Genomic DNA, 18236 nt, shown 5'->3' with positions numbered 1-18236 from the left:
TTAAGCCACCAATATAACACCCAGTACATTTCCTAAGGTTTTGATGTGTGTTGAATGCATACGAAAACAATCAAGTAAACATAAAAAAAAAAAGCTACTGATGAATGCCGGGAAGATTATATTTTTTGTCTTTGTTCATGTCCAGTGGCCAGTTTAATGACATCATAGGTCAGAGTGTGAAATGTATACTTGACCAACAAACTGAGTCTGAATTGTAAAGTGCTAGTTTACCATGTGAATGTTGATGTTAACAATTTGATATTTATAAAACTATGTCAATGTACTATCGGTAAGTTTACAATAATTAGCCAATTTTAATGTTATTTTTCTGACTTTGATTACCATTATGAAAGACATGATGTATACATTTTATTGACTACATGTATAATGGTCTCGAGACAATACATTTATATATGATGACATCAGGACTACAATTTTCAAATCGGCTCATGTTTCGAATGTTCATAGAATATTTTTTTTGAAAATAAGCTTAATGCAATTTCCGGCTGAAATCATATCAAGTTTAGTAGTTCCCAAGGCTTTCAGAAATCAACTGGACATTCTTTTTTACTGGACTAGATCCTTTTTTTACAGGACAATCACACATATAATTTGGACAAAATTAAAAAAAAAAATGCTGCTCATTTTGTATTGCATATTATCAATAAAATAAATTTGCCCTATGACCATCAACCTTTGGAATGTCTGATTAACTAAGTCATTCAGGACATACACTCTACAAAACAGATTGGTGACTGTACCTTTATGAAGATGCTAAGTATGAGGTGCATTTAATGTATAAAGTAAGGAGATTTGTTTTCCGCACTATTGCCTGTATACCATAAAACATGTACCACAATGCAATATCTAAAAAAATCTATTATCGATACTGGTGCAATGTCTTTGATCTGTACGTACTGGATATTGTCAGTGTATCTGGACTTGTTGTATACATTCCAATGTGTCAGTATATCATGTCAGCATCTTCTAGTACTGGAGTCTTTCATTTCATTAACAAAACTTACATTTTCTTTATTACAATCATTATTAAACTTGTATCTTTTTTCTGAATATTGATATTTCAATATTTGTTAATCATTTAATCAAATCAGTTACACGAACTGAAACTTTCAAACTTTCTATTATCATGTATTGCTAGTAATCTGAAATCAGCTGGAATCACAAATGATCTGGTGCTGTTTGGATGATTCGTCGTCTGAGTTTAACCTGTCCAATAACTATAAAGTGTTGCGATACATTAATACACAACACATGAATAGTAACCAGAAAGGTGAAGCCACTTCTTTACTCTTTACAAATGCTGAAAAGAGAAATAATAATTATATGAAAGATTATCAAAAATAACTTTTCGTTGTAACATCACAACACTAGGGAACAGAAAGTAAATATTCATGTATGATGTCATAATGATGTAGAATTAAATTTAAAGATTGCTTTCTCACTCGTGGTTGATATTAAAAATAAAATACTTGCACACCCCTTCCCTACGAGAAAACGCATTATTATTCGAAGAAAATCTTCATTTAAACTTCTTTTAAATAAAGTTTTCCACACCAATATATGCCTGTTGTTTCTGCGTAGCCGTTAAAAACTATTCAAAACACATATGAACCACTAGTTCAATTTAAATTTTTATGGAACAACATCCAGATCTATACTGTACATTATGAAAGGGAGAAAAGTGTTCAATTTCATCGAAGTTTTTTTTTTTTAGAAATACATCCTACATGTATTTAGTGACTTTCGTGAAATTTAATTCCCATCTAAGGTTGCATTCGGTTAACACATTAATTTGTGTGGTTTTTTTTAAATTTTAGCCTAGTCCTGGAACGCAAAACTCTTGTAGCGATATTTACATTTTCCTTAATTTTCGTATTTTCTTTTCATTCATTTTGCAAATTTGCTATGTATTTCTTTTATTACCAAGCTTCCACCGAGCTTCGTTTTAACAAAAAAAAAGAAACAAATCACGAAAATATCAGCTTAAAATCATTAATGAAAAGATGACTCCGAGGCATACTTGTAAGACTAGCTTGACCGATAAAACTATGTAACCTTTTATATTAATTTCTGCCAATAAGGTAACTTAAGTACCAAATGTATGACCATGTATATATATTAGAGTAAATTTATTTTGAAATCGGTAAATCTGTTATGTATGGTAAGCGTTTCTTTCTTTTAAAACATAGTATTTCAAATTTTACATTCACTCTTATTCATATATGACTATGCAGTATGAGTTTTGTTCATTGTTGGAGGCCATATGCTGACATTTAACTGTAAACTGCTTAGTCATGTTAGTGCTATATTATTTGGTCTCAGTCCGGTGGAGAGTTGTCTCATTAGCAATCATACCATTACTCAGATATTACTCAGACTTCAAACGGCTGTTTTGCAAGACAAGCTAGGCCCATGCGCATAGGAAGTCAAGACTCAGAGTAATCTCGGACGGGCACAAGTTAACTGGTCAGCCCCCCTCCTTTTTCGTGTGGAAAAAAATGATTTATTATACAGATAAACACTAAAAGATGACTTTAGCGGGGACCTCTGTTATGGCAGTTAGTGCCCCCCCCCCCCCCCCCCCCAAAAAAAAAAAATTCCCATTTATAGAAAGTTGTAGAATCACCATTTGCAACCACAAACGGATCGAAGTGCATCCCTCCCCGACGACATGGGAGAATCTGGCGACTGACATTAATCATTGTTGCCTAACCATTTAAGCCTGTAATTTTCCCTCTGGAAAGTTATCAGAATTATATTATCCGGCTGGCGTATCAAGTCACTGAAATATGCGTCTGAGATTACTCGGACTTCAAACAGCTGTTTTGCCAGACAAGCTAGGCCCATGAGCGTAGGACGTCAGAGTAATCTCGGACGGGCACAGGTCAAATCGTCTCCTATAGAAAAATTCGACATCTGATAATATATATATGAAACCATTACAGACATACATGATACAGCTGTTGAGTTGAGTAGAACATTCCTTATGAATGGCTAAATCTGAGAAATCTCGGACTACGAAGTGCATGTAAAATATAAGCAAATCTACTTACTGTATGAATAGCGTTCTATTACGTATATGTTTCTGTTATATCAAAATGATAATAATTTGCGGCATACTGGCCAAAGAAGTGTTTTTCGTCCTTCCCCTTGCAACCATGTCCACTTCGCCGATTTTAAACATGCTTTGTACATGACGTCATGCGGGTGGGATTTACCGCAATTAGCGTAAAAAAAATAGTGCAAGCGCTTTCAGTATTAAACATAAGAAAAACTAATAAATAAGAGAATATTAAAAGGGTTATCTGTTTTAATTACTTTTCAAAAAATATTTATATCGGTATAAGTGATTCTTGAGAATTGATTTATTATCATGTTTACTGTGTCTGCATGAATCTCTACGCATGATGGTAAACCACCTCTTACGTCATAATATCCCTGACGTCATTAGATAAAGTGTTGGGAAGAAAACAACAACGGATTTTTGTTGTTGTTTTATTTTTTGCATTACACAAAAATTATGCATTGGAGTACATCTATAGAAATTCGGCCAACGCTATATCAAAGGATTATACTGCATTTGGATATTTGCGATGTCTGCACTGACTACAGTTTTGGATGCCAGCATCCAGCTTTTTCGGGATGCAAGCATCCCAATAAAACGGGATGCCAGCATCCCAATATAACGGGATGCCAGCATCCCAATAAAACGGGATGCCAGCATCCCAATAAAACGGGATGCCAGCATCTCAATATAACGGGATGCCAGCATCCCAATAAAACGGGATGCCAGCATCTCAATAAAACGGGATGCCAGCATCCCAATATAACGGGATGCCAGCATCTCAATAAAACGGGATGCCAGCATCTCAATATAGCGGGATGCCAGCATCTCAATAAAACGGGATGCCAGCATCCCAATATAATGGGATGCCAGCATCTCAATATAACGGGATGCCAGCATCTCAATAAAACGGGATGCCAGCATCTCAATAAAACGGCATCCCAATATGACTGGATGCCAGCATTTCAATATATAGGAAATCCAGCATCCCCAAAAAATAAAAAAATATTTAAAAAAAATATATATGCAAAACTAGCATCCCAGTAATAGTAAGATCACATTATTATTTCAACAACAGCATCTACATCAAATTTTAATGCTGGAAGCATATAAAATAAAACACACAGCATACGTACTATAAAAAGATGCTACCTTATGCAAAATATGAAAGCAATTAAAAAATTGAGAAATACTTTGAAAAATTATTCAAAATTAGCATCTTTTCATCGAAATATGCTATTTCCTAGTTATTTCACAGAATGTATGAAAAAAACTGTACATGAGAATTTGAAAATTTAGTTGAGAACTCATTATATGTAGTCAATATCTTCAAGAACGACGAAATAAAGTTTAAAAATGATTAATTAAGAACATTTTTTAAGTTTTTAACTCAGCACAAAATAATCAGAACAGAACAAAATTCAAAATTGAATTGTTACTTGTCATGTTAAACTGTTATCACAGAAACATGTCTCGCTTTTTTGTAATTTTGGTTATGCAAATGTTGAAATCAAAATAGCAATACTTAAACATCTTACACAAGTTAAGAAAATATTCAAAGTCAATGAACCATGACTGAGTTACATGGCTATTGAGATGTGCCAATGCTTATACAACTACATACCAAATACCATCATGACCATTGACTTATTATAAGTCATTCCCAAATGATGTAAATACAATACAAACATTAACTAGTAAATTATAGAAAAGTTTCAAAGTCAATAAGAGGGGGTTGTGCTATATGATCTCCATGGAAACGATACTTGCAAATGTCAATAAATTTGCATACCTAATATCATTGACTTAACATTAGCAGTTCAACTTAACCTGATCTAATCACAAACTAATACATGTAAACTAAGATAAGTTTCAAAGTCATTAGACTGTGACTGAGGGGTGAGGGCAAATATTCTCCATAGAAATGAGAAATGCCAATGCTTATACAACTGAATACCAATTAACATTGGCCTACCGCTAATGGTTCCCCATATAAAACTGACCTAATCACAAACTAATACATGTAAAATAAGCAAAAGTTTCAAAGTCAATAGACCATGACTGAGGGGTCAGGGCCAAATAATCTATGGGAAGGAGATGTGCCAATGCTTATACAACTGCATACCAAATATGATAGACCTTAGTACCACTTGGGATTCACAATAAACTAGACCTTATCACTAACTAATACACTGTTGATGTCGATGTCCGAAACAGCATACATATGTCTCACTTTTAACTCTTGTCATAGCGAGACAATAAAACTATATACCAATCTTTATTATTTTTTTAATTATTTAGCTAATTTTCCAAAGGTCAAAGGTCTAAATCAGAAGGGAACTAAATAAGTGGTCATATCATTGGCAATCACACAGTATGAACATTATTGATATGTTGTTTGCTACATGTAGCTTTCTGTATCTGCATTGTATATGTATTCTTCACAGGTCTTTTTTTTTTTTAACTGTTCTCCGTCTGGTAATTTCAATTTTATTTTAAAGTTGTTTTTTATGCTGAGTAGACTAGAATAAAGGTTATGTAGCTGATTGAGTGTTCATTAAGGCCAAATAAAAAAGTATGTGTGGTTTTTTTTACGTTGAGTCTATGGGAGCAACATTCTGACTTTAACAGTGCTTTATGAAAAATGACAATAAAATCTTCAGGGTAGGCTATTTTTAAGCTGAAAAAGTAGGGACAGTAGGGTTACTGGAACCACATACATTTTTATTTGGCCTAACGGTCCTGTGACATGTTTTAAATCTCAATCCACCAAAGTCTAAATCATGTATTTCAGTTCAGTTTTTAAAAGTTTAATTTAAAATGGTGGTCTTGTTTTTAGTTGCAATTGAATTAACAGTTTTTAAGTAAAGGTATATAGTCAATAGCTTACTAAATGGTGTAACACTTTTGCTCATTGTTCAAGAAAGGAAGATGACTTTGTAGTTATCAAATAATTTTACATCTTGATCAGGACAAGACAAGAGTAAAGACACCTTCATTATCAATTGGCTCAAAACTTGTAAGATTGACAATACTGAATGTGGCAAAAGTTTGTTTTTCTTTACAATAAATGTGACCTACAGTTGTTAATTTCTGTGTCGTTTGGTCTCTTGTGGAGAGTTGTCTCATTGGCATTCATACCACATATTTTATAAATTCAATAAATTAAAAAGTAAGTTTTAAAAATTTTATTTCAATAAAAACATAGATGATAGGAACTGCATTTGATTAATTGTCTATAGTAACCTTCTTGTGTGTTTTTACCCGTAAGGTTTGTTAAAATCACATCTGAATGCCCGATGAAGTTTAAAATGAAGTTATCCAATGAAATCCTGAATGTTTGATGAAAGTTCATGAAGTATTGAGCACTGTCAATGAGATGTTTTTAAAAGCTGCCGTAAAAGTCATTGATACAAACACATTTATGCCTTTCCTTGTGGACCTTTCTTTCCGATAAGAGATTTATGGATATGTGGGATGACACCACCTCCAGCAATGGTAGCTTTGATGAGGGAGTCCAATTCTTCATCTCCTCTGATGGCCAGCTGTAAATGACGGGGTGTTATTCTCTTTACTTTCAAATCTTTACTGGCGTTACCTGCCAACTCCAAAACTTCAGCGGTCAGGTATTCCAAGATGGCGGCACTGTATACGGCAGCGGTGGCACCAACACGACCATGACTGGTTGTTCTGTGTTTAAGATGTCTGTGGATACGACCAACAGGGAACTGTAATCCTAAAAATATTAAATATACATATAATTCAGTTATTTAGTTGGTACTAAAATTCTACACGTGTACATGTATATCATTATAATTAAGTCAAATTTAGATACTATTTTGGTAAAATTGCCTTACAGGAAGTTATACTCAAAAAATCTTTACACTATATAACTTGTACATGTAAGTTGTACAAAAATCAAGTTTTATACACAATGTCAATGTTGTAATTCTTTTAATCTCTATTTAATTTACCCATTAATTTAAAAGAAAACAAATATTTTATTTCAAATTGTAGGTGTTTCTTATGTTTTTGTTTAATGAGATATTTTATGTTAAGAATAACAAATAGTTTAAAATTATTTATTTACACAAAAATGTGTACCAGACTGTACACATTCAAGTTCATTTTGTGTGACTATTTATTACACACAAGTTATTTAGGTCAAATTTCATACTTTATTTGAAATGTTGACACCCTGGGGCATAAACATAACTAGAATAATTCACAATGATTGTGTGTTTGGTTTTCTTTATATCGGAGCAGAAACTTTAATTAAATTTACTTTTTTTTTAAAACAATGAAATAAACAGATGAACTTTTTGACCTTTGCATAATAGTTTTAGAATATCAAAAGAAAACAAAGGACTTAAAATATAGGAAACTGATCTTAGGCAGATAAAACAAAAGATTATTTTACACAAAATATTTTTTCTTCATAATTAAACAAATTTGCAATAAAAATAGTGTGTAAACAAGAAGCGCCGGGTTTGTGCATCATGCGATTGTTTTGGCGGGAAAGAAGCTTTTTTTTTCTACGATAGTAGCTTGTGCTGGTTAAAAATACATAATTTCCATTCATAAAATACAAATCAATTGCGTATGTTCATTAATGAAAGCTTACCTGCTCTTTGAGATCTGGAGACAGCTTTGGCTTTAGCCTTTCCTGAGTCTTTTCCTGCTTTACCGCCAGCCATTGTTGTGTATTTGTTGTGCTTTTGTGTGTCCACTAAATTCTACACTGACCACACCGTAAATTTAGGTATTTATTATTACATCAGACTCAACTCAGGTCAGTCCCATTTCGATGGATCAGTCTATTTTACTTTTTATTCATTGGATAGATTTCACATTAGGGGAGGAGTTTATGGAGTTGTCGACCAATTAGAAACTTGTCATACAAGCTTGAGTGATCTTGACATGGCATCTCTGTCAATTGAATGTAAATATAGTAATTATAGTAATGACATTACCTAACTCAACCCCAGGAAATACCCAAGCCGTAAAGCACTCAGGGGTCAAAGTTGACAATCAACAGAAGCCCTTGTAATTGTTTAATTGTCCACCAGCTTGTCTTTGAAGCTTGGTTTTAATCAATTTTAATCCTTTAATTAGTCTGATGGCAAAGCACTTCTAAACCAGATGTAAAAAAAAATTTAAAAAGCTAACAGATAACAAAATATTGATCTGCAATATATTTTTCATCATCAATTCTTATTAATTTTTTAAAATTTACATCCATGATAAATATTTGTTAGTATTTATCTGAAGATTATATTTTGTAGTGAATAAACTAAATTACTTTGGTTTATTAAACATGTTAAAAAGAACTGATTTTTTCATCACATTAATTATATAAGGTTAAAATATAAATATCCAACAGTTAAAAAAAAGAAAATTCTCATAATACAATAAATTTATTGTTATAAATAAGTTTTGAAATTGACTATAAGTGTTTTCAAATTATGATGTATAAAATTTGGATCATATAAACATTAGTTATTATAAATGGAAAAATATTTTCAAAAAAGAATTTAACCAAAGAAATTGTGGAAATTGCTAGTTCTTATTTGATAGTAAATATTATGAACTATTAAAAGTTTATTGTTCATCAGAGAAGCCAATATCTAAATTGTGACATATGTGGAGTGACTTTCTATGCTACATAAACATGGCCACTGCTTTGAAAAAGAAATTCATGTCTCTTCTTCAAAAGAAGCAAATATTGTAAAACTTACAACAAAGTTCACATTCTGTTCTGCTCACATGAAAAACAAAATATTGTCCTGGGTTTTGTTTTGGAAAAGAAATATCTTTCTCTAATTCAAAAGAACAAAATAATTGACATTGAACAAAATGCAACTAACATCTGTCCTATATTAAGTTCTGCTCTAAGAGACATGCATCTACTGAATTGTCTTTGAATCTTTTTAGAATAAATTCATGTTTGTAATTTGTAAATTTAAGATAATTAAAATAGAAAAACAAAAAACAAGTTTACTTATTTTGGGTATAAATTTTGTGATAAACTAACAATTATATAAAAAATATTTTTGTATATATTTATTTTTATAGGCAAACATCATCCAGGGTCAGACCACCATACACCCTGCCCCACCTAAATGAAACTTCCCATTATATAATTAAAATATGACTTTTTGTCCTATGAGTAAGACAATTTGAAATATGATTAGTTTGTCGTTTTATCCTTGTATCAATGATGTCACAACTTTTAACCTTAAAAGATAGCACCAGTTAATATCAATGAATGATCGTCCCTCTGTACGCCTATATCACCCTGCTCTGTCGTTCCATATTTCTTATATCAAGGCTTCAAAACACGACCAGGCATTCATTTTTTTATATAAATAAGGCTATTAGTTTTCTCGTTAATGAATTGTTTTACATTGTCATATCAGGGCCTTTTATAGCTGACTATGCGGTATGGGCTTTGCTCATTTTTGAAGGCGGTACGGTGACCTATAGTTGTTAATGTATGTTTCATTTTGGTCTCTTGTGGACAGTTGTCTCATTGGCAATCATACCACATCTTCTTTTTTTATATTATCAGCGATGTCACAATGAGAAAGGAGACGTTATCAAGCATAAAACTGTCTTAGGAAGAGGTAAAAAAACAGTAATAGAATGATAAAAAGATAATTGACTTTTCTTCCTACAGATATCATAAAATATCAGCCGCTCAACCCAATGTGAAACTCGCCAAAAAGGTTTACATTGTGGCTCGGGGCTGATATTTTACGATATCAATGTGTAGAAAACCAAATAATATATACTTATCAATAAAATCTGGTTGCCTGTCCAAAGTCAGAAATTTGTAGTTTAGTTGTTGTCCTAGCTCTTTTTGAAATTTGAAAGAAAGGAATCTAGGAATACAATGAAGTTATCCTTACAACATTAGGTCAATGGAATCCTTACAACAGTAGGTCAATGGAATCCTTACAACATTAGGTCAATGGAATTTTAACATTGAACATTTTTAGGTTTCAGCAACAGATATTGTTAATTTCTTTTATTTATTTAGTATTGTTAAGTTGCTATCTGATTTATATGTTCCCTGATTATCTTATAATATTAATATAGAAATGATCACAAGTTATATTAAAGTTTTTTTGTTTATTTTTAGAAGGAAGAAGTCGAGAGGCGACAATGGATGTTGCTACATCTCCTCCTCTAGAAAAAAGAGATTCTATTACAAGGTAAGTTGAGGCATGATGAATTGTTGCCAGGCCCCTTTCTTCATTATACAATCTTATATTTCAGGCCTCTCATGGGGGTGTCCAAAAAATCACATAATCACAATTTTTTTGTTAATCATTATGTTTTCTGATCTGTGCGTCCGTTCGTCCAACAGTTCGTCCATTCCTTTGTTCCATCGTCTGTCTGTCCTGCTTCAGGTTAAAGTTTTTGGTCAAGGTAGTTATTGATGAATTTGAAGTCCAATCAATTTGAAACTTAGTACACATGTTCCCTATGATATGATCTTTCTAATTTTAATGCCACATTAGGGTTTTACCCCAAAATCACGGTCCACTGAACATAGAAAATGATAGTGCTGATGGGACATCCATGTACTATGGACACATTCTTGATTATTCAAGCTTCACTGATGAGACTTGTTTGTGATTTTATAAACCACTTATATCTCAGGTACTGATTATAACAAACATGATGAACTTTTATTTCAGGTATTCAACTAAACCTGATGACCCAGTTATACAAGAATATCTAAAGACTTACGACAGTATTATAAGCTTCAGGGATGCTCTTAGTAAAATATTACTGGATAAAGGTATGTGAGGGTACACAAAGAGTTTATGAAAAAAATTAGCAATTTATACACTATAAATCCTAAAGGACTATATTTATACATAACAAAAATCAAAGGCTTTTACTAAAATTTATTTTATTTGCATTAGACTGATCTCTCATTAAAACATTAAAAACTATTTGTATTGATGTGATTGTATATATTTTATTTTTATTTTCATATGGTTAAAGGGAGGTAACTCCTGTATATTTTTATGACTAGTTAAAGGGAGATAAATACTATATATTTCCAGAAATGTTGCAAGCTAGTCAAGTATTGACTGATTTAGAGACCGCTAGATTTGACAGAGAAGACAAACTGGAACCACAAGTGGAGATGATGACCTCAAACGCTTATTACTGTAAGTTTTTTGATAAGTGGGGAGGAGGGGTAGATAACTGCAAATGCTGTCTGAGTAAAATTTAATGCATACAATTGTTATTTTCTCAGAGGATGTGGGGAGGGGTAGAGAACCTCAGATGGAGAGATTTATATGAAATGCTTATTATTGTGATATTTCTGAGAGGATATGTGGGAGTGTTGCCAAAAGTGGATACAATGGCAAAAATACAAATTTTCCTTAATTCACAAAAATACAAATTTTCCTTAATTTACAAAAATACAAATTTTCATTAATCCGCAAAAATATAAATTTTCCTCAATTCACAAAAATAAATGAAACCTCAGTATTCTTATGTTACCAGTATTACTGATTGTAAATTATTCTTTTTCAGTATTTGAAGAGATTATAGCAGTTTTAGGCAGTATTTTATATACAGAAGAGAGAGTATGTTTTTTTATATATAGACCTCGGTCTTTAACCTCTGTAAATACGAAGTCAAAGTATATTTTTAGAATTTCTTATAAAACATTTAAAGAAGGACTCAATATACTCTACAGCAAAGATGGATATTGGTTAGAGTTTTTTTTAGATGACCTTTGTGACCCTACAAAAAAGCCTAATGTTTTTTATTGTAAAAATTATGACGAACATATTTTGCTAAAAAAAACAGCCAGAACAACTCCTATTTTGAAGTTCAATAGCATTTCAAAAATTGAACTAGCACACTTATTTACAACAATCATTAACAAATAATGCATACAACAATTTCTGTAGTTACAGTATTTCAGATAAAATAGTATGAAATTCTTTGATTAGAAATCATAATTCCGATTTTTTCTTAAAATCAAAAAAATAATTTTGAATCTATGAACTTAATCCTCAGTTGTACTTTATTTTATTACAGGAGCCAGTAGTGTCTTCTATGATGATATCTAGAGAGGGAACAAAACCAATGACGAGAGAAAAATCAGGCGATTCCCTCAGAGGAGCTTTACGTCAGAGTCGTGTATCTTCCGTCGCTAGTCCAGGGCTAGATAAAGGTCTTCTAAATGAATTACAAGATAATTATACAAAACTGTAAGTGAATCACTGTATTTAAATCTTAGTAAATAGTCAAAAATATTTAAAAAAAATAAGAGAATCAAAATAAAGAAAGGCGTAATTACGTTTTCTCTTGGTTAAGGGGAAGTAACTCTTAAAATTTTACAAATATTTGACAGAAAAACTTTCTATGTCTATATGAAGTAAAATTTCTACTCAGACTTTTATTGGTCTAGGGTATATTAATTTCGTAATTTTATTTTTTCACTAAAAACAGTTTCAAGAGATGTAGACAAAATATTGTCATTAAAAATATTATTTGTTCAAGGGGAGCTAACTTGCATGTAATTTTTGGCAAAAAAATTTGAGGTTTCTATAGTATTGAAATATATTTGAACAGAAAATTAATAACAATAAATAAAAATGATAAAGTGGATGACATGAGTGGGATAACTCTTGTATTAAATATTTTCCTTGACAAAAATATTTGTTGTAATGTTAAAAAAATGTCTCCTCAAACAGAAACCACAAAGGGAGGTTACTATTGTTTTTACTTTTTTCCCCCAGACAAAAACAGTTTGAGGGTGAATCAAAGAAACATGAAGAACAGATCCGACATAACACAGTTGTAATGATGGAAATGCAGGATACAATTAATGAACTACAACGAGAACTTGGTAACCTGGGAAGGTCTGCTAGTCGTATACGACAAAGTTCTGACTTGGCCACACCCCAGGTAAGTGAAATACAGGATACAATTAATGAACTACAACGAGAACTTGGTAACCTGGGAAGGTCTGCTAGTCGTATACGACAAAGTTCTGACTTGGCCACACCCCAGGTAAGTGAAATGCAGGATACAATTAATGAACTACAACGAGAACTTGGTAACCTGGGAAGGTCTGCTAGTCGTATACGACAAAGTTCTGACTTGGCCACGCCCCAGGTAAGTGAAATGGAGGATACAATTAATGAACTACAATGAGAACTTGGTAACCTGGGAAGGTCTGCTAGTCGTATACGACAAAGTTCTGACTTGGCCACGCCTTAGGTAAGTCTAATGGAGGATACAATTAATGAAGTACAAACATTATTAACCTAGGAATGTCTATCCTATATATAAACGAGCTCTGATCTGGACACATCCCATTGAAATGATTTGACACAACTAATGAGCTACAATCAGAACTTGGATCTTGGTATAGTTTAATTTTTGTTATCCTCAAAAAAACTTAAATTCATGTGGATAAATAACCTTGAAAAGTTTCTTATTTGATTTAGGTCTTGCCTTGTAGTCATAAAACTTTTAGGTACGCTCAGAAATAAACAATTTGGTGTAATGAGCACAAATTTTAAACAAACAATCTTTGATATGCTTATCCAAGCACAATACATCTCTACTTTTTCTTTTGAGAGCCCCTAAAACACAGCAATTGTGGGAGCTGATCTAGAACTTATTCTGTTGCGATAATGAAAATATTACAAAAAAAATCTGAATTTACAGTACGGTATTTGAAATATATTCTAAATTAAAGTTTTGAGCCAGATTTTACTGATTATGAACATGAAGAAGTGATAGTGTGAGTGGAACATGGTGTCCTATGTACAGATGTCGTTCTTCCTTGTAATGAGGTTGATTTTTATGCCCTAATTATGGGAATTATGTTTTTTGGTCTGTTCGTCTGTTCGTCCATCCATATGTCCATCTGTCCTGCTTAAGGTTAAAGTTTTTTTTTTTATCAAGATAATTTTTGATGAATTTGAAGTCCAATCAAGTTGAAACTTAGGCATAGATTACCTTAGCTTTATTTTGCAAAACTTTTAGGAATTTTGGTTCTCAATGCTCTTCAACTTCGTACTTTATTTGGCCTTTTTAACTTTTTTGGATTCGAGCGTCACTGATGAGTCTTTTGTAGACGAAACGCGCGTCTGGCGTATATACTAAATTTAGTCCTGGTATCTATGATGAGTTTTTTTAGTACACATGTTCCCAATGATATGATCTTTCTAATTTTAATGCCAAAATTGGCACCCATTTCACAGTCCACTGAACATTCAAAATGATAGTCCAATTGGGGCATCCATTCATTATGAACACATTCTTGTTGTGCCTGTGTTAGTAAAGTATTTTTTTTATTATTTCAGGGACAAGCAGAGTCAGCTATCATGTTTACTAGACTAGATTCTGAAAGAAATGCCAAAATAATGAAGAGAGCTGTCAATGACCAGAAACTGGATCCAGATCAGTATAAAGTGAGTTATGTCCCTTTGATGATAAACTCTTATTTTCAACCCATGGCAAACAGATATAAGTTAGATGATATAACTATAATGCAGATAATTTTTTCATTTTCATATTTATATGGAGACGAAATCCCCAATTATGGTAGAAAAATTAAAAAAAAATGAAAAAATTTGGGAATATTTCCCTTAATTTTCATTGTAATTATGAACTCAAAATCGTTCAAAATTTTTTTTGTCGCTTTTTTAAATTCCTGCATTTGTGCAGAACACAGAAATCTACTTCCTTCTTCCGGTCTCGTTGTCGTGAGACTTTGAGTAGTCTAGTAAAATATAGGAACTCAAGGAACACAATACCAATATTTCATTTTTATGCCCCACCTACGATAGTAGAGGGGCATTATGTTTTCTGGTCTGTGCGTCCGTTCGTCCGTCCGTCCGTCCGTCCGTCCGTCCGTCCGTCTGTCCCGCTTCAGGTTAAAGTTTTTGGTCAAGGTAGTTTTTGATGAAGTTGAAGTCCAATCAACTTGAAACTTAGTATACATGTGCCCTATGATATGATCTTTCTAATTTAAATGCCAAATTAGAGTTTTGACCCCAATTTTACGGTTCACTGAACATAGAAAATGATAGTGCAAATTTCAGGTTAAAGTTTTTGGCTTCAGGTTAAAGTTTTTGGTCAAGGTAGTTTTTGATGAAGTTGAAGTCCAATCAACTTGAAACTTAGTATACATGTGCCCTATGATATGATCTTTCTAATTTAAATGCCAAATTAGAGTTTTGACCCCAATTTTACGGTTCACTGAACATAGAAAATGATAGTGCAAATTTCAGGTTAAAGTTTTTGGCTTCAGGTTAAAGTTTTTGGTCAAGGTAGTTTTTGATGAAGTTGAAGTCCAATCAACTTGAAACTTAGTATACATGTGCCCTATGATATGATCTTTCTAATTTACATGCCAAATTAGAGTTTTGACCCCAATTTTACGGTTCACTGAACATAGAAAATGATAGTGCAAATTTCAGGTTAAAGTTTTTGGCTTCAGGTTAAAGTTTTTGGTCAAGGTAGTTTTTGATGAAGTTGAAGTCCAATCAACTTGAAACTTAGTATACATGTGCCCTATGATATGATCTTTCTAATTTAAATGCCAAATTAGAGTTTTGACCCCAATTTTACGGTTCACTGAACATAGAAAATGATAGTGCAAATTTCAGGTTAAAGTTTTTGGTCAAGGTAGTTTTTGATAAAGTAGAAGTCCAATCAACTTGAAACTTAGTATACATGTTCCCTTTGAGAAGATCATTCTAATTTTAATGCCAAATTAGAGAATTTATTCCAATTTCACAGTCCTTTAAACATAGAAAATGATAGTGCGAGTGGGGCATCCGTGTACTGTGGACACATTCTTGTTAATAATTCTTTGTCTTTGATATGAATTTGTTACCTGATGCATTGTGTTTCTTTGTTTACATTGAACATGACTTCATAACTTAAATAACTTCACAAGTTAAATCCCTAACAACAGAACCAAAATCGTGTACATTACAGTATTTTATTGTTTCTTTTTTTTTTTAACAAATATGTAAGTTACAAAAAAAATAATTCATACAGACTTTGTCCCCATTCACAGGTAATGCCTGCCTCATATTATCATAATTGGAAATTAAAATTTTCTTTAAAGCATGTTTTGACTTGAAACATTACTCAGTTTTGAATATTATTCTTTTCCCAGGATGCTGTGTCCAAAATGGAGGATTATGTCAGTATACCTGCCAAAAGATTAGCTCATCTTGTCAGAAAATATGTACACCATTGTAGAATGAAGGAAATAGAAGGTAAGGGAGACACCCAATCGAATGACTGGTTTACTGAAGCAAAGGTTACCAGGATAGGCACTTGGTAAATGGGATCACCTTCTATACAGTCAATTTAGGAGATAACTGTTTTGTATTTTAAGTTTGGCCTTTGTAAAACGTAGATAACTGTTGCAAATTGAGTTTACCTAGTGACGGGGAGGGGTAAACAGGTAAACAGATATTTGCGAGAGTAAAATCAAGTTTTCCGAAGGCTAAGCTTAAAATACAATACATTTACCTCAATTCTAATGCCACATATTAAAATAAACTTCATTTAATAGAAATATTTTTGCTGAAAATGCCATAAATGAAAAACTGCTGCATCAAATTTAGCATTTTAACAATGACGTCATATGTATACTCTGGATGTCAAACATGAAAACTAACCTAATTTTTTATTTTTGTACGTTTCAAATTGTTTCAATATATACAAAAAGAATATTTTAAGACTCATAATGTGACTCTCTTGTTTATTTTTTTAGAAAAACATACCCCAAAAAAAATCAAAATGTTGGCTTTCTTAGTTACAGACTGTTAGAACGTGGAATCTAACCCTTCAAAATATTTGTCAACGTCCAATTAAATTTTCGTTACAAACTATTTACATTAGAATTAGGAATTTCTCTTTCATTTATACTGTACAAAATACAAACATTTAAGTACCTTCCCTTTGTATTATATATGAATTAATTGGACAGTACACTAATTATTTTGGGGTCCTTTACAGCTGTTAGGTGTGAGCCAAAGCTTTGTGTTGAAGGCTGTGGTTTGACCTATAATTGTTAACATTTTATAGATTGTGACTTTGATGGAGAATTGTCTCATTGGCACTCATACCACATATTCTTACATCTATTAACTCACTCATAGGGTTTTCAGTTAATAGAAGTGTCCTTATACATGTTATAGAAGGTTTGATTGAAAGTATTATATACTTCTGATTATAGTTCATTTATTGTGTTAACCCTTTCCTCCATTGGAATTATTTATTTACATACTTGATTTGCATAGGATTTTTTTCAATAAAAAGAATCATAAGGTTTAAAGTGTTAATGCATTGCGAAAACGAATATTTCATCAATGAATTTGAAGTCAGATATTCTCATTAATATCCTTTTCATATTGGATACAATTTTTTTAAAGTCTGATGCAGACATTTTGGAGTCAAAGCGTTTCAACTGAGGTACTACACAGGCGTCATTATGGAGGAAAGGGTTAAAGCATGTCATATCTATGGACTTCGGCTGTTGTCTGTTCTATGGTTGGGTTGTTGTCACTTTGACACATTCCCCATTTCCTTTCTCAGTTTTATATCATATTTCATAATAAATTGTTACACACTATTATGATTTGTTGTTTCAGAAAATGTAAAGAAGAGTAAGAGTTTAGATGAAAATGTGTTTGAAGTTTTGGATAAGATGGAAAACTTTCAGAATAAGGTAAGATATCAAAGTATATATATTTATACTCACGAAATAATTCTTTATATCATGCTCTATGCTCAAGAAATAATTCTTTTATGTCTTGCTCTATGCTCAAGAAATAATTCTTTATGTCATGCTCTATGCTCAAGAAATAATTCTTTCATGCTATGATTTGTGTTCATGTTAACATGGCTAGGCATTATATTTGTCAATATCTTAATATAGAGCGTTAGCAAGGTGTTAAATGTATATAATGCCTACCCATGTTAAAATGAGCGTAGAGCATGGCATGAAATAATTATTTCAATTCTAATAGGAATATTTTGAACTTTTGTACTTCAAAGTGGACTTATAATACATGCTCGAAATGATATGATTTTAATTTGAAAAACCAAAAAGTTATAGAAAATGGACAGTTTA

The 18236-nt window shown here is 32.1% G+C and overlaps 2 protein-coding genes across 9 annotated transcripts in view; one reads left to right on the top strand and one right to left on the bottom strand.

Moving 5' to 3' along the window:
- Positions 1-18236, top strand: part of LOC143052885 (uncharacterized) — a 146043-nt gene that overhangs the window by 114544 nt on the left and 13263 nt on the right. For all 8 annotated transcript variants that reach the window (XM_076226034.1, XM_076226033.1, XM_076226032.1 and 5 more), the window contains 9 exons: positions 10230-10302; positions 10792-10895; positions 11167-11274; positions 11648-11700; positions 12161-12333; positions 12865-13243; positions 14443-14550; positions 16269-16371; positions 17755-17831. In XM_076226034.1, the coding sequence (XP_076082149.1) occupies positions 10230-10302; positions 10792-10895; positions 11167-11274; positions 11648-11700; positions 12161-12333; positions 12865-13243; positions 14443-14550; positions 16269-16371; positions 17755-17831 (1178 nt within the window). The remainder of the gene's footprint in view (positions 1-10229; positions 10303-10791; positions 10896-11166; positions 11275-11647; positions 11701-12160; positions 12334-12864; positions 13244-14442; positions 14551-16268; positions 16372-17754; positions 17832-18236) is intronic.
- LOC143052886 (histone H2A.V-like) lies at positions 6259-7870 on the bottom strand. Its single transcript, XM_076226041.1, has 2 exons — positions 7710-7870; positions 6259-6821 (listed from the first exon to the last, which is right to left on the bottom strand). Exons 1-2 carry the CDS (start codon positions 7780-7782, stop codon positions 6508-6510), a joined length of 387 nt encoding a protein of 128 aa, XP_076082156.1. The 5' UTR covers positions 7783-7870; the 3' UTR covers positions 6259-6507.

The sequence above is a fragment of the Mytilus galloprovincialis genome, chromosome 11 (genome assembly GCF_965363235.1).
Source record: "Mytilus galloprovincialis chromosome 11, xbMytGall1.hap1.1, whole genome shotgun sequence".
Lineage (NCBI taxonomy): Eukaryota > Metazoa > Mollusca > Bivalvia > Mytilida > Mytilidae > Mytilus > Mytilus galloprovincialis.
This window is presented reverse-complemented; position numbering and strand designations above follow the sequence as displayed.

Excerpts from the sequence above, each read along its gene's own strand:
- LOC143052886 (XM_076226041.1), bottom strand. The coding sequence starts at position 7,782 with ATGGCTGGCGGTAAAGCAGGAAAAGACTCAGGAAAGGCTAAAGCCAAA. Across the intron at positions 6,822-7,709 it reads CTCCAGATCTCAAAGAGCAG|GATTACAGTTCCCTGTTGGT; the intron begins GTAAGCTTTCAT and ends TAATATTTTTAG.